Source organism: Rhea americana, unplaced genomic scaffold (assembly GCF_003343005.1).
Source record: "Rhea americana isolate MKP2758 unplaced genomic scaffold, rheAme1 scaffold_28, whole genome shotgun sequence".
Taxonomy (NCBI): Eukaryota; Metazoa; Chordata; class Aves; order Rheiformes; family Rheidae; genus Rhea; species Rhea americana.
The window spans coordinates 5885207-5900258 of NW_028186401.1; the positions used below are offsets into that span (position 1 = coordinate 5885207).

The window sequence follows — 15052 nt, forward strand, 5'->3', positions numbered from 1 at the left end:
GGCCGGTGGGGACAAGCTGGGCGCCCCGTCGGGGCTGGCAGGGAAGAGCCAGGTGCCCCGTCGGGGCCGGTGGGGACAAGCTGGGCGCCCCGTCGGGGCTGGCAGGAAAGAGCCAGGTGCCCCGTCGGGGCCGGTGGGGACAAGCTGGGCGCCCCGTCGGGGCTGGCAGGGAAGAGCAGGGCGCCCCGTCGGGGCCGGTGGGGATGAGCAGGGCACCCCTGTCGGGGCCGGTGGGGACCAGCCGGGCGTCCCGCTGGGGACTGGCAGGGAAGAGCAGGGCGCCCCATCGGGGCCAGTGGGGCGAGCCAGGCACCCCGTCGGGGCCGGTGGGGACAAGCAGGGCACCCCTGTCGGGGGTCCGTGGGGCGTCACGCTCGGAGCCCCATGTGAGCTGCCCGGGAAGCTGCACCAGGAGCCGGGGCGCCAGCTYGGCCACCTTCGGGGCTGCCAGCACGAAGCCGGGAAGGCAAAGCCGAGCTGGGGGAGGGCGGCCGAGAGCTGCTCTTGCAGCGACGGGGGGGGGGCACAGAAACCGGGGGCAGGGGGGACCAGCCCCGGGGGCGGGGTACCCGCCGGCCAGGGTGTGGGCAGCCGCACATGCAGCCCCGGCTCCCGTGGCTCCGAAAGCCCCAGATCGGGCGCTCGGGGACCCCCTTGGCTGCCGGCGAGGCCGGGCGCGCGGAGGAACTGCCGAGCGGCGGCGTGCGCCCTGACCCGGCGCCCCCGGGGCCGTCGGCCGGCCGCCCCACGCCGCGGCTTTGTTTTTTCCCGGTGAGGAAATGAGGCACCGGGGCCCGGACCCGGCTCCGGTCGCTGCGCAGGAAAGAAAACAACCGGTGCAAAAATAACCCCCTTGCTCTTCCCGGCCGGCCACGCGCGCCCGCGGCTCCGGCTGCAGGCAGGAGGGAGCAGGGCAGGATCCAGGGGCAGGATCGCGGGCGGCACGCGCTAGCCGCGGCCTCGCTCGCCCGCCGCCGCGACGCCGACGATAGCGAGGAGCCGGCAGCTCCCCAGCCCGGAAACGCCTCTATCTGCCAGCCCAGCCTGGCCGGCTCCGCGCAGGGCCGGGGCCCCCGGCCCGTCCCCGGGGGGGGGGGTGAGCGGGGATGGCGGCGGCGCTGGCCCAGCACCGATTTCCCTCTGCAGCGAGCCACGCAAGAAAGTAACGGAGGGGCCGAAAGTGGCCAGGCGCTCGCGCTGCCGCTCTCGAGGCGGCTGGGCTCTGCCCTGGCCCCGAGCGCACGCGGCGTCGGGCGCCCCGGGGTGCCGCGCCAGCCAAGGGCCGCGGTGCGTCACGGCCCGGCGCGCCGCCCGCTTTCATCGCCGGAGCACGCTGCTCCGCAGCCCACAATGCGGCGGCGATTACATCTGCCGGCGCGACACGGCGCGGCGGCGCGGGGCGGTCACGCTGGCTGCCTCCCGGCGGGGCAGCACGGCGGGACGCGGCTCGGCCGCGGGGGCGGCACGGCTGCACCCCAGGTGCTCTGCGGCCCGGCGAGCTGCTGGGCGCAATGGTTTCCCATCCACCCACCCCCCCACCCTCCGGGCCGGGCTCGCTGCACCCTCGCCCAGCACCGAAGCGGCCACCACGTCGCTCCGGAGGCGAGGAAAAAGCTCGCCCGGGCCTGGCGCGAGGAGGAAACGACGGTCCCCGGAGCAGCGGAGGCCGCGACGGGCGCAGGGTCGGTCTGCAGGTGCCCGGGGAAGGGGCAGGAGGGGGCTCTGCCCGCGCTGGGGGTGGCAGCGGGCAGCAGGAGCCGTGGCGGGGGACGTGTCCCCGCTGGTGCGCGGCAGCTCCCCGTCCTGCCCCCCGCTCGGGGCGCTTCTGGCTCCGCGCCGAGCGAGCCGCTCTTATCTCTGCCTCCGCTCGCCCCGGATAAGGACGGCACGTCTGGACGCGAACAGAGCCGGGCGTCCCTCCCCGCTCGGATGCTGCTTGTCACCCGGCAGCAGCAGCGCAAGGAGTTTGGTCTTTGGGAGCAGCCCGGCCGGCGGCCGGGGCGCGAACCCCACGGGGCCGGGGGCAGAGCGCACCGCCCCGCGAAGGGCTGCGCCTGGCACCGGCATCGGCACCGGCGGCCCTCCTCCTCCTCCGGCACGGCCGCCTCGGCGCCCCTTCCCTCGCCGCGAGGGCAGGGACGCGGCAGGGACGCGGCCGCAGGCCCCGGCGCTGGTTTGCCGGCGGGGAAGCGGGCGAGGGCAGGTTGCGCCGGGTGAGCGCGGGCGGCCCTTGGCCGAGCCTCGTGCAGGATGAGGTGCCGGGCGGCGGCACCGCGGCTCTCCCCGGCGGTGCCCGTCCCCAGCGCCCATCCCTCCAGGCCACGAAACCGCCTCCGGCCCCGTTTCTAATCCCAGTTACTCCAGGCCCAGAGCGGGAGTTTCAGGAGGTACCGGGAACTGGGAAGGGAAGGGGGCAGCGCAGCAATAGGGATGGGAGAGGGGCTGGCAAGGACGGGGCTCCGCRGGGGACGGCTGCCGCGCAAACAGCGCGTCCCCGGGGTCAGCGCGCAGCAGGGACGAAGCCAGCAGCACACAGCAGCGAGCCGACAGCCCCAAGTTTTCAGCTGGTTTTAATACTGCCAGAGACCCCCCCCGGATGGGGGCCGCCCGCCGCCGAGCCGCGCTGCCCCCCAGCCGTCGCGCTTCCCGGAGCGAACCCATCGCCGCCGCGGGCGCTTTGCACGCCAGCAGCTCGGGCGAGACGCGTCGCTGGCAGCGCTGCCCTTGGCGCCGGGGCCGGGGCACAAACGGCGGCGCCGCGGGCTGCCGGCAGGCCCGGGCTGTGCTCTCGTGCGCCGCGGGGACCGGCTCTCCTACCGCTATTCCCAGCTGCTCAAGCGTCGCGGGAGGCTCCCCTCCGCGCCCCCCCAAAAAGAAAAGTCAGGTTACAGAAAGATCAGCGATTGGGCTATTTGCCTACTGCATTTGGGTTACTTCACCGCTTTTTCAAGTTTTTCTCCCTCTTTCCTTCCAGCAGCAGCCGGCAGCCCCTGGCCGCCCCTTCACCACCCCCATCGCAGCAAGGTCGGGAGGGCTGGTGGCAACGCRGACACGTGGAGGAACTGGTGCTGGCACGAAGGCAACGCGAGGGGGAGCGTCTGCCTCAAGAGCGGCCAAAGGAAAGGGAAAAAACGCCCCCGAGGCGCCCGCCCCCCCCCCCGGCCGCACTGCGCCCCGGGCCTGGCGCGAGGGCACGGAGAGGATGTGGGCACGCCGTCCTCGGCAGAGCCCCAGCTGGAGCGCGGGGCCGGACCTCCGTCCGGCTGCGAGACTGGGGGTAGCCCCACAGCAAGCGCCCGCAGGGCAGGTCTGCGCCCAGGTCCCCGCGGGCGAACCTCCGCTGGGGCCTGTGGGAGCCGGGACGGGCTCTCAGCTGCCAAAAAATCCCAGAGGCGCGGGGCAGCGCCGAAGGCCCGGCAGCGCTCGCTACGTGCCGCAGCCCCAGCCCCTCTCATCACTCCCCTCGCACTATGCGGAGCTGACACCAGCAGCGTGCAGGGCCAGCGCCTGGGAAAGGGGGCTGGGGAGGCTGCCGAAGGGGTTTCAGCGCCCCTGATCGCAGCAAAGCAGGGAGCAGGAGGGAAGGTGGAGGCCGCGAGCCCCGGGGACCCGCCCTAGGCCCCCCAGAATCAGCCGACACGGTGAAGGCAGCAGACTGCCACCGGCCCTGGCTGCTCTGCTGGAAGCAGAAGCRAAAAGGGGGAGATAATTTGTTCCCAGGCTCGGCTCGAGGCTGCAGCRAAGCCCAGTTTGCAGGAGGGCATCCCACAACGAAGCCCCTTTCGCAGGAAGGGGCCTCGCCGCTGGCTYGTGGGGCGACTGGGCAGGAGGCGCCGCCGTCCCCCACCCCGGACGGCCCCATAAAGTGCAGGTCTGCAGCCCCCACRGGCAGCCCCCGTTCCGGCCGCGACTGCCGCCAAGGCAAGGCGGTGCCGGGGGGGCCAGAGCCTCCCTCCGCCTTTCTCCCGGTCGCGGCAGGGACGGAGGCGCGAGGTTGCAGCAGGAGGTGCGCGGGGAGGGCAGGGAGCGGGCACACGACGGGGAGGAGCAGTCCCGGCCTCGATCTCCGCGCCGCCCCGGGCGTCTACTCGTCGCAGCCCAGCAGCTCCACGCGCAGCGTGATGCGGTTGTGCCAGGCCACGGGCAGGATGCGGACGAAGCGGGCATAGAAGGGCACGTCAAACACGTTCTTCTTGTGCGAGTAGTTGTCGCTGTTGCCGTGGAAGATCTGCGGAGAGGCCGGGGTTAGCGTGCAAGGAGCACGGCAGGGAGCCCATGAGCCATACATATCCCTGCCCACCCCTTCCCCACGGACCAGCTGGTACCCGGGCACCCCAACCTCCCGAGAGAGCTCTCGGGGCTCCCTGCCCTCCCCGCAGCGCTGGAAGCCCCTGCCCTTCCCTGCGCACCTTGGTGCTGTTCGTCCGGCTGTCCCTGTACACGGTCCAGGACGTGCCGTTGTCGCTGTAGGCCACCTTGTAGGCTGCCACGTACTGGATGTGCCCAAAGTCGCGGGCGCCTTGCGTGACGATGCCCGTCACCTTCTTCTGGTCCCGGAGGTCGATCTGGCATAGAGACGAGGCTTGTAGCCAGCGGCGGCGCCGCGGGCTGGCCGGGCTCCTCGCAGGAGCGGCCGCCGCGCGGGGCCAGCAGAGCCCTCCCGGTGACGGCTCGCAGCGCGGAAGCCCCTTTCCCCACTGCCGAGCCGGCCCGGAGCATCCCTGGAGGCAGCCGGGATGCGCTGCCGCTCGGGGTCCCGCGTGCCTGCAGCTCGCCCAGGCATGAAAACGTGCTGCCAGGACTACGGTCCCGGGAGAGCGGAGCAACCGCTGCTGTCCTGGGCAACCCCCAGCCCCGAAGGCACAGGGACTAATAAAACACGCCGGCGAGGAAACATTTGACCCTTTAACACTTGTGGCAGCCCCCAAAGCAATTCAAAGTCAGAGCAGCTGAAAGGAGACCTTCGGCACCAGAGAGGCACAGCGCAAAGCCGGCTGCCTCTCGGGGAGGGCCCCCTCCCCGCTCCCCACCGAAGGCACTTCAACGCCTTTCGCCRAAAAGGCCAATGCGGGAACAACACGAAAAAAATCCCAACTCAAGAAAACGACTCCCAGAGAAAATGCATTTCAAAAGGGAAGAGATTCTGGCAGAGAAAATACACAGATCAGAGTCTGGCATTGGGTTATAGCTGAGATGGTTTCTATTACATTTATTGTACTCCCTGCCTTGCCACGCTGCACTATCACTACTCATGTGTCGCAGGATAAACTAGCAAATGACCTGAAAGTCTCTTATTTTAGTTTTTATTTTATATTCGTACTAGCTATATRTGTGTGTRTATAYAYATWTWTATAWAWWTRTAWAWATAYACWMTATATATAKATATAYACACACACACACATACACAAGCATGCAGTCTTCAATACAACAGCCTGACTCCATGTGTCATCATGACCCCATCAGGAGACGTTTTGATAAGCTGGTTTATTTAGGGCCAAGGAGCAGCTGCTTTTAATCATTTCCCAAATAAAATAAAAAATGGGACAAATAACTAAACTGCTTTGTCTTATTATGTCATGAAATCATGTGAAAAGTATAAAAACAGGGGAGGAAAGGAAATTGAGAAGGAAATTTCAAAACTATTTGTTTCSATTCCAGACTGAGGAGAAAAAACACAAAAGTGATTTTTTCCTGTAAAACAAAAACGTGGTGTTCTGGGCAGCCAGAGGACTTGTGTCCTTGGCACAGGTCTGGGATGGTCACCCTGGCCGGAGCTGGCGGTTACCACAGAGGTGGCACAGAGCCAGGGGTGCTGCAGCCTCAGGGTACCCCACAAATGAATGTCATGCCACCAGGGAKCAACAGCTCTTGGACCATCCGATTTGGGAAAAAAAAAAAGAAAAAAAAACACCTGGCAGAAAAAACAACCCAACCCAAAGCCTGCCGTGGCTGGCGATCAGCCGGAGCAGTCCCCCAGCCTCGCTTGCGCCGCAATCCTACGGCCCTCTGAGCCAGCACAGCAGGGAGAGGGATGGGGAAAGGGGAGGGAGGAAAAGCGTGAGGGGAAAGAGCTCCCAAATTTAGGGAATCCCCTGTAATCCCAGCTAGCGAAGAGCACTTGCAGAGCTGCTTGCCAACAGCAAGGTTCCCACTGCCACCTCCGCACACCCGGTGCTGAGAAATCAGGTCACAGAGGCAGCGAGGGATGTGTCTGGGTTCTCCTATGTCCTCCCCACCTCCGGGGAGGGCCCCGGGCGCCAGCACCCACCTGCAGCCACTCAGACTGGTCGTTGTTGAGCGCCGTCCAGGCRTTGGTTTTGCCCGTCTTGTCCAGGCGAGCGTAATGAGGGTGCCAGGTAAAGGCGTCGATGCCCCAGGTCTTGAAGACGCTGGAGGCCGTGATCTGCTGGTCAGAGATGAGGCGGGATTTCATGCCCAGAGGCTCCGAGCAACCTGCCGTGTTGAAATACACTGTAACACAACAGTTTATACACACAGTGAAAGGGAAAGAGTCCACAGCACCATCATCCCCGATCGACAGACACGGACCCCCGAACCCCAGCAGTTAGGGTCCCCGATATTCCGAGACGGATTAGCAGACACAGACAGCACCGCTTCCCAGAGCGGAGAGCAGGACCAGAGAAGGACCCAGAACGGTGCAGGGGATTCCTGAACCGCTCGCTGCTCCGGGAGGCCGGCGGCAGGACTGTGCCGGGTGAGCCAACAGTATTTTTATCCGCAAGTCATTCCTTGCCTCACAGTGCCTCCTGCTGCAGGGACTGCACCGACATCTCTGCAATGCAGCCCAAGCACAGACCGGGAAATACATTTCTAAACCCAGAGCTGGCTTGCCAAGAGGGACACACCGGCAGCCCCCGCAGCGGCAGGGAAGAGGAGGACTACCCTCCCGACAGCCGCGTGCCCCCCTCACCCAGCACGCGGCCTAGAGAGGCCGAGCGGCGTTCCCGCAGGAGGCCGCTTTCACGGATGCGGCGTGCAATGAGGAGACCTCCCCAGCCGATGTCACTGTGCTCCCAGCAGCAGCAGGATGCGGCCCAGGCTCGCGCCCCGGCCGGCCGGTCCCGGCCTGCCTGGCCCAGGCGTGCTCCCCTTCCCGCAGGGCCTCTCGCATCCGTGCTTCCCCTGAGCCGGCGTCCCGCTCGGCAGCCGGAGCGCGCCGGGGCTCCCGCGCCAAGCGCAGCCTGGGACGAGCCATGGGCAGGAATGCAGCAAGGGAAGGGGAAAGCCCAAGGGCTCACTAATCATCACTCACGGTGCCCAGAGGACTTTGATCCTCAGGCATTTTTCAAGCTCTCCCGCAGTAAAAGCAGTTGTTTCACAGCTCAGATCAGGGTGGGAGCACAACGAAAAACTCTAGCCATGAACGGGGACGGCTTAAAGGTGTTAGCAGGGCGAGCCGGTGGCATCAACGGCCTGCTCTCCCCCAAAACACCCATGGGTATTTCCAGTCATCACTAGATGCAATGAGAAAAACAACAAGCCCTCACAGGACAGAAATCCCGTGCCCCAGGGATCAGAACCGGTCACAGGGGGGATATCCCATCCTGTGTCACCTGTACCAACCCCGGACGGCCACAGGGTCAACCCCAGGAGGTGAGACTCACGTTACCTCACCTCAGTAGAAGATCTGGACTCGTCACACCCACACCCAGGCCAGCCCTGATCCAAGAGCGATCCCTGGGGAGGCGACAGTGCCCTGCACCCAGGTGCAGCCCCCGGAGGTCACAGCATGCAGCGGGCATTTACCGTTCATCTCACAGCCAATAAGCTCAAAGCGGAGGGTGCAGGCCCGGCGGCACATCACGGGGTAGATGCGGATGAACTGGGCTGTGATGGGAGGGTTGAACATGTTGGTCTGCATGGTGCCATAATCCACGTTCCCCGGGAAAACCTGCAACAGCAAACAGGGCTGAGGTCCACAAGCATCCCGCAGCCTTTTGCAGAAAAGTCCCTTGCCCATCAGATGGGCAGACTTCAAGCAAGCGTCAAGCAGCCTGGACACTCACGTTGTGCCCCGGAGGCAGCACGAGCTCGCTGCGGCCCTAACACTCTCAACCCAGCTGCACAATGCTCTGTGCTGTTCCTCACCCCACACAGCTGTGCACACAGCAACTTCCATTCCTTCCACGACACTGACTCAAAAAACAGAGACATACCTTGCTTTTTTGTTTCTTACGCAGCAAATACAGAATATAGGCAAGTCACGCTCGCGTGCATTTTTTCCACCACTGCATAGATGCAAAACTTTTCCCTTTTTTAAAAAAGCAAGGCAGATAATCCTCAACCATTCCCCGAATGCACAAAAACAATCAGGGGACACTTGCAATAAAAAAATGAGATTGAAGAGTGCCGTATTCAGTGACTACACACACCCTGAGGATCAGACACGCTGTAGCTTCATACCTGGTACAGATACAACACAGAGCCTTGTAAGCCACCAGCAGTTCCAGACCGTGCCCAATTCCTACAATGCCACAACTGCAGAGATGTTATCTCAGTGACCTAAATAAATCAGCGCTGCTTCTTTGGTTATGCTTATTATGGTCAATTAAACAGAGCCAGAGAACACTGCCTGGCACTAGAACCGTCCACGTTGTGACACTGTCATACAGTCCCTGACATGCCTTTGACCCAAGTCAAAAGCACTCTCCCAAACATGGGCACAGCTCAGGACTCAGCACACAACCACCCCCTGCGCGCACACAACACCCTTCTCCAGGAACGCAGATGTCAGCCAGCAGGGTACAGGTCTTTCTCTGCCCCTGGGCCAGAGACCAGCCCAGGCATGTCTAATTTACCAGCATGAACACAGCCCAGGAGAGTTTGAGTCTCTGTTTTTTCACCTGGTACACAGGGTGTCTGCTCCTGCATGGGCAGTACTAGTGTTTTAAGGCAGATGAGCAATGGACAGCCCATCTGAAGGATGTGCAGCATGTTCTCCAGGCATGCTGGAACCGCGATGCACAGGATGGAGGTCAGCACTGGCACGCAGAGCCCACCAGGAATAACAGCAGCAAAGCCTAGCAGGAGCTGTCACTGTGCGAGGACACTGCACGCAGCCATGCTGTGGGCTCCTATACGGTAGTGTTGTTGGTCACCACTGTGAAGCCCCTACAGTCAAGCTCTTCCAGGCAGAGAGCAGCCTGTGCTCAGGTCCCTCTGGCCGCCTCCCTCTCGCCAGTTGATGCCCACCACACGGCCTCAAGGAACACAGCCCCACGCACAGCCAGCACAGCCCACCTTGTCCGTGTCCTGCTTTTCATCCTTGCAGAAGATGAACTCCCGTCCATCCAGGCTGTAGGCCACTTTGAAGGCACGGACATACTCTGCCTGGCCCACACGGCGAGCACCTTGTGTGATGACCCCACTCAGCCTCATCTTCCTCAGCAGGTTGGCCTGCGGCAGAGAGCAGGAGCAGGACACAGTGAGGCTGGAGGTGTGCAGCACCCTGCGAGCACACCCCCTGCACCCACCAGCTGCAAGCATGGGCTCACAGTCAGCATCAGGCCTAGGAAAGGGGTTGTCTCGTCTGTCCTGCCTCGTCTGTCCTGCTATATCCTCAGTGCTAAAGCCCTCCATCCCTCTGGCCTTTGACCCTGGTCCCATGGGCTGGGAAGGGAGGAGGACTTGTGGTTTCTGTCTCCCTTCAGGGATCTCACCAGCTCTAGGGCCACAGCTGACATCCCCTGCTCACAGCAAGAGGCCACCCCATGGCAGGACACTGGCTCCATGCAGAGATTCAGCCCTTCTTTTACTGACAGAGGCAGAGCAATCCCACAAGAACAGCCCAGCCAGATCAGCACCAGCTAATGGTGGCTGCCTGCTTCACCAGTGCTCCCACGGGTACCTGGATCCATGGGCTCTTGTCGTAATTGCTGGAGGTCCAGGCGTTGACGATGCCATGATTGTTGAGGCGGGCAAGCTCCGGCCCCCAGCGCTGCAGGCCAAGGAAGCCATAGTGGACAGAGGAGGCGGAGAGCTGAGCATCGGAGATGGCCCTCCCTTCCATGCCCAGGAGAACAGCACAGCCTGGAGGGATGGGCCAAGGGAAGGCACGGTGGGGACATGAGTGTCAAGGAGGAAGACAACACAGGAGTAAAACCAGGGCGGAACCGGTCGCTCACCCAGGACTGTTTCCTCATTCTCCCCACAAAAAACTCCACTTGTCTTGAGGAAAGGCATGAAATGGAGGACAACATTAGGACCTCTCTCACGGATCTGGCTGTTCATAGAACAAAATGCCAGGCATTTCCCTCCTCAGCCTTTAGCCAAAAATCACATTATCAATCAGCACCTCTCACAGCACAGAGGTACGAAGGAGGGAAAGGGCTGCCCTGTGGCCCTCCAGAAAGGAGGCAGTGCCTTCCCAGTGATGCTCTCTCCACCACACCAAGGCTCATGGGCATCAGGCGCCAGCCAGCACACAGATACCTGCGGCTGTCTTCAGGTGGCTTTGCCTTCCAGCAAGACCTCTTTTGCACTCACTAGTGGAGGCAGACAGGACAGGATGGTGRGCAAAGGGAAGGAAAGGGATCTTTCTACATTATTGGCATCAGGGACTTACGGACGTGACAAGTCTTCCCCAAGAATGGAGAAGGGCATTTGCAGGTGTAGTCGCCATCCAGGTCTAGGCATGTGCCTCCATTTTTGCAAGGCTGGGAGTAGCACTCATTCTTGTCTAGGAGCAAAGAGAGAAGGTGGGCTCAGGAAGAGACCTCAGAGCCATTCCCTAGAGAAGAAACTCCTTGCTCAGTACTGTGTGAGGAGGAGAGAGGCACCTCCTGAGCAAGGGCCATAGCAGGATCCTTGCTGATAACAGCAGTACTGGCTGAAACTAATCCAAGAAGTGGCGTAGCTGCATCCTCTCTGACTGGAGCTGTGTGTGGAGCATATCAAGACATGCAGCTTCAGCAAGGTTAAGAGCCCATCAAGCAGACCAGGCTTTGAGGTATCCATTCTCCCATTCCTCCACGCCTTCCAGGCCACAAAGGAAGCACCATGCCCCTTCCAGTGCAGGCACAACAGGCCCCGAGGAGATGCAGAGCAAGACTCAGGCATGGTCTTGCTTGCACTAGCCTCCCATTCATATCATAGTCCTTTTCTTGTCCTTTCAACACGGTCCAAACCAGCCCCAAGCCCCTAGTACACGATGCTACCACAGCCACAGGTGCACACATCCCCAGCCTGCCCTGCAGGGCTGCCTCCAGTATCCTCCAGCCCTCTGGGGCAGAGCAGACTAAAGGGATCGTGAATCTTTGGCTTCGTCCCTCCTGGTCTCTTGAGTGTGTACTCACTGTTCTGGCAATGGATCCCATCATACCCCACAGGGCACTTGCAGATGTATTCAGTGAAGACATCCCCTCGATTAGGGACCAACTGGCACTCGCCGTTGTTGTGGCATGGATTAGGGTGGCAGGGCCCTGGGGAAGAGGAAAAAAGGAGATACAATTCTAATAGGGCACAAGTGGAAAATAAGAGCATCCAGTGGGTCTTCACTCCCCAAGGATGGGACACAGATTGTCCCAAGCAATGCAGGTCACCACGTCCCTGTTTGCACACACATTCTACACATCCAGGAGCAGGGCTGGATCCCCAGGCCAGCCATGCAGGCCACCATRAGGGCATGTTGCCATACCACAAGGCTTGTGAGGACTTAGTAGCTGCCTGCACTTCACTAAGCCGTTGTTGATATCTCCCCTGTGATGAGGGACTCAGGTCCCTCCCCAGCACCTCACCTTTCTCAGTCTCATTGCAGTCAATCCCAACGTAGCCTTCAGGGCAGATGCAGAAGAAGGGGGTCTCATTAATGCCAGTCAGGCACGTGCCTCCATTCTGACAGTGGTTGACATCGCAAAAGTCACCTGGAATCAAAACTACATGTCACTGCAAGACATCACAGAAGTGGCATCTGCCACAGCCCTGGCTGCACACACAGAGCTGGCATCAGGCCTGCCCCAGCAGGAAAGGTCCAGTCCAGCCAGCCCAGTCCAACCGCATTTACTCCTCTCCTGGGGATGTCTCAAGAAGGGGAGTGCCTGGGCAGAGCCGGGTACAGGAGCAGTGGGCTGCACCCAGGGGCCAGGCAGGACAGGCCAGCAGAGTCATGCACAGGATTGCAGATGTTCAAGAGCAAAGGTTGAGACCAGGAGCATGAGAGAGCAGTCAGAAGCTGCCCTGCCCCAGCCTCGCAACCTGCCTCCCCATCTCTCCCATGTTCTGCTTCTGTCAGGGTTATGGAAATGCCATGAATTGACCCTGCTGGCTCAGAAAGAAGTTGGTTTGATGGAGTCTGGACATCACACCAAAGCCCAGGGAAGTCCCAGGTCTTTCAGTGCACCAAATGTTTTAGCTGCTCTTTTGGGAAGCAGGGGTTGGCCAGGCTGGGGCACACTCAGGAGTGAGCAGTACAGGATTATTGTAAGGAATCAGGCTGGTCACGTTGATGGGTTTTGCTGAAGAAAGTATTTGCGGGGAGACAAAAAAAACATTGTAGGGGGAACCCACGTGCCTCGGCTCAAAGATTCTTGGGACAGGAAAAGAGTATGGGCTCTACTCATGCATGGTAACACCCTGCCTCAAGAAAACCTTTCCAGCCTGAACAAACTCTCAAATACATCCTGTCTCAGTTTGCCACGTACCTGAGAAATGCCCTTATGAGGGGCTTTCAGAGAGTGCAGGGGAGCAAACACTCACAGGACCCATTTCTTGGTGAGACCAGTCTGCCCAGTGTTATCTTCAACATTCTCTAAGCAACTTCCAGGGAGCAGCCCTGGCCGACAGGACAGGTCCCCCCAGTGCCGCTGGTGGGACTGGGGCTGGCCTGTCCTCCCTGTCTATGCACCCACTTTCAAGGTCAAGAGCAGATTCTCTTATTAACCTTCTGCTCCCTTCTCCTGTGATCACCCAGACTTTAAGAGATTCCTCCCACCACTGGTTTACTCTACCCAAACAGCTGCAAGATGGCAAAACCCTCTCCATAAGCCTAAACCTGATTCCCCACAGACCTGGCTGAAAGTCTTAATAACTCCTCACCAAGCACTGGGACAGCACATCTCCTGATGTTAGGCTCTTCTCTGCCATGTTGGAGGAGTTGCAGCAAGGGCTGAACTCAGGCGAACAGAAATAACCCCCCACCACCTGCATACCCGGGAGACGGTGGAAGTTGATGAGCTGCAGGCTTGCTGCCTGGACCCACACCAAACAGTAAGGCTCTCATTCGCCTAAGCTACTACTCAGAAAGCTCCTACTCATTAGTCTTTTAATAGCAGGGCTCCTTCAAGTTAATCCTCCTCTTCCTGATGTTCTGTATCTGTAGGGTATGCACTGGTGACAGATAGGCCAGGCAGGGCCCCCTGTTAAATGAGGGTTTCCAAAAAGATGCTGGGGTTGCCTCAGCCCAGCCTGAGGAGGCAAAAAAACTTGGGCACCAGTTCAAACTGCTGGCTGCACTGCCCAGCCTGTTCTGCATGACCTCATGCTCCATCAATGCGCTGCCATGAGCTACCGCGCGGGAGGAGCGAGCTCATGCTGATAGCATGGGCATGCCTCTGCCCCACACTCCTCCACAGGTCCCAAGCACATCCAGGGGCTCCATCCCGAGGATCCCGGCCAGCTGCTGGCCAAGGCCCTCTGCACAGAGCTGCTTCTGTACAGCAGCAGGAGCTGTCTGCTCCCAGAGGCACGGAGGCCGAGCAAATGTGCTCCCCAGCATCTGCCGCTATGCTGCTTCCAGCACAGGAGTTTCTGGGGTTGGGACATGGAGGCAGGAGCATAGGCTGTAAATCCCTCTGCATTTCTTCCCAGGGTTGGCCCAGCAGGGGTACCAGCATAAGCTTTGCATTTTCACTGTCCCAAGTAACCGGACTGCCTCTTACGCCCTCTCAGGAATAATTTCTTGTATGATGGGTCTCACTAGCCAGCCCCACATCTAGCAGAAAGGCACTTGGGTCACATTTTCCACTGCGGCAAGTAGTTTTGGATGTCCCATTTCTTGGATGTTTCGGGTCTGGTGTCAGAGCAGTTCAGTATCTCCATCCTCCCCCCACATGCACCTCWCCAGTCAGGGGCAGAGCTGTCACAGGCTGGACAGTCAGAAACCAAGGCAACAACGAGCAGCCACGGTTTTTGGAAATGTTTGCTTATATGAACCCACAGGCTGGCCGGAAGGCAAAAATAACATCCTCTGAAAACCGTCAGGGCTTGTCCCTGCAGGGCCGGGGGAGGTCGGGTCAAGCCTGCCTCTGTGGGGCAAAACGGGAACCTCTCCCCATGGAGAGCAAACACAGACAGAGCCTTCCTCCCCAGCACACCTCCTCACTGCCCTTTGTCCCCTGGCCCCGGGCCTGCACTTGGGTTTTGCTTTCCTTTTWCTGTTCCTTTTGGGGTGACCCACAGATTCCCCAACTACGGCCCACTGGGTGATGGAGTTGTGAGTTCTCCCGGGGCTCCCTCGGCCGTGCCAGCTCCTGGTGCCTGGCGTGCTGTGTCAGCCCATCCCAGGGAAGCTGTTTACATCTTGGGCTGGGTTATCTAAGCCTGAAAGCACGGGACAGCCTCGCTGAGTTATTCCCAGCTTGGGAGTAAGGACAGGCAGATCCAAGCTGCACTGTCCTGTCGGCCAGCCCCTCTGCTCCTGGGGGGGGGGCACTCTGGGGGCTGCACCCTAGCACCCCCAGCCCTCTACCTCGGATCCCCTCGCCCGGGTCCTCAGCGCTCTTTGCCTCTTACCCCGGATCCCTTCGCCCTGCACTTCGGATCCCCTCACCTGGGACCCGGTGTCCCCTGCCTTGCACCTCGTTCCCTTCGCCGTGCACCGCGGATCTCCTGCACCACGGCACCTTACAGCCCTGCACCCGGCTCCCCTCGCTCTGCACCCGGCTCCCCTCGCTCTGCACCCCGCCTCCCCTCGCTCTGCACCCCGCCTCCCCTCGCTCTGCACCCCCGCTCGCCCGCAGCCCGACTCACCGGCCGCGGTCAACAGCAGCGACAGCCCCAGCCCCAGGGACAGCAGCGCCCGCCACGGCCTCGCCAC

At 61.3% G+C, this 15052-nt stretch overlaps 1 protein-coding gene across 1 annotated transcript; it reads right to left on the reverse strand.

The window, feature by feature from the left end:
- Positions 1-2896: 2896 nt before the first annotated feature.
- MFGE8 (milk fat globule EGF and factor V/VIII domain containing) lies at positions 2897-15046 on the reverse strand (the record flags this gene model as incomplete). Its single annotated transcript, XM_085308673.1, has 10 exons — positions 2897-4228; positions 4410-4565; positions 6269-6471; positions 7768-7912; positions 9262-9417; positions 9869-10050; positions 10586-10699; positions 11316-11441; positions 11757-11882; positions 14986-15046. Coding segments are annotated over 10 exons (1413 nt in total), but the record flags the coding sequence as incomplete, so codon positions are not given.
- Between the last annotated feature and the right edge of the window lie 6 nt (positions 15047-15052).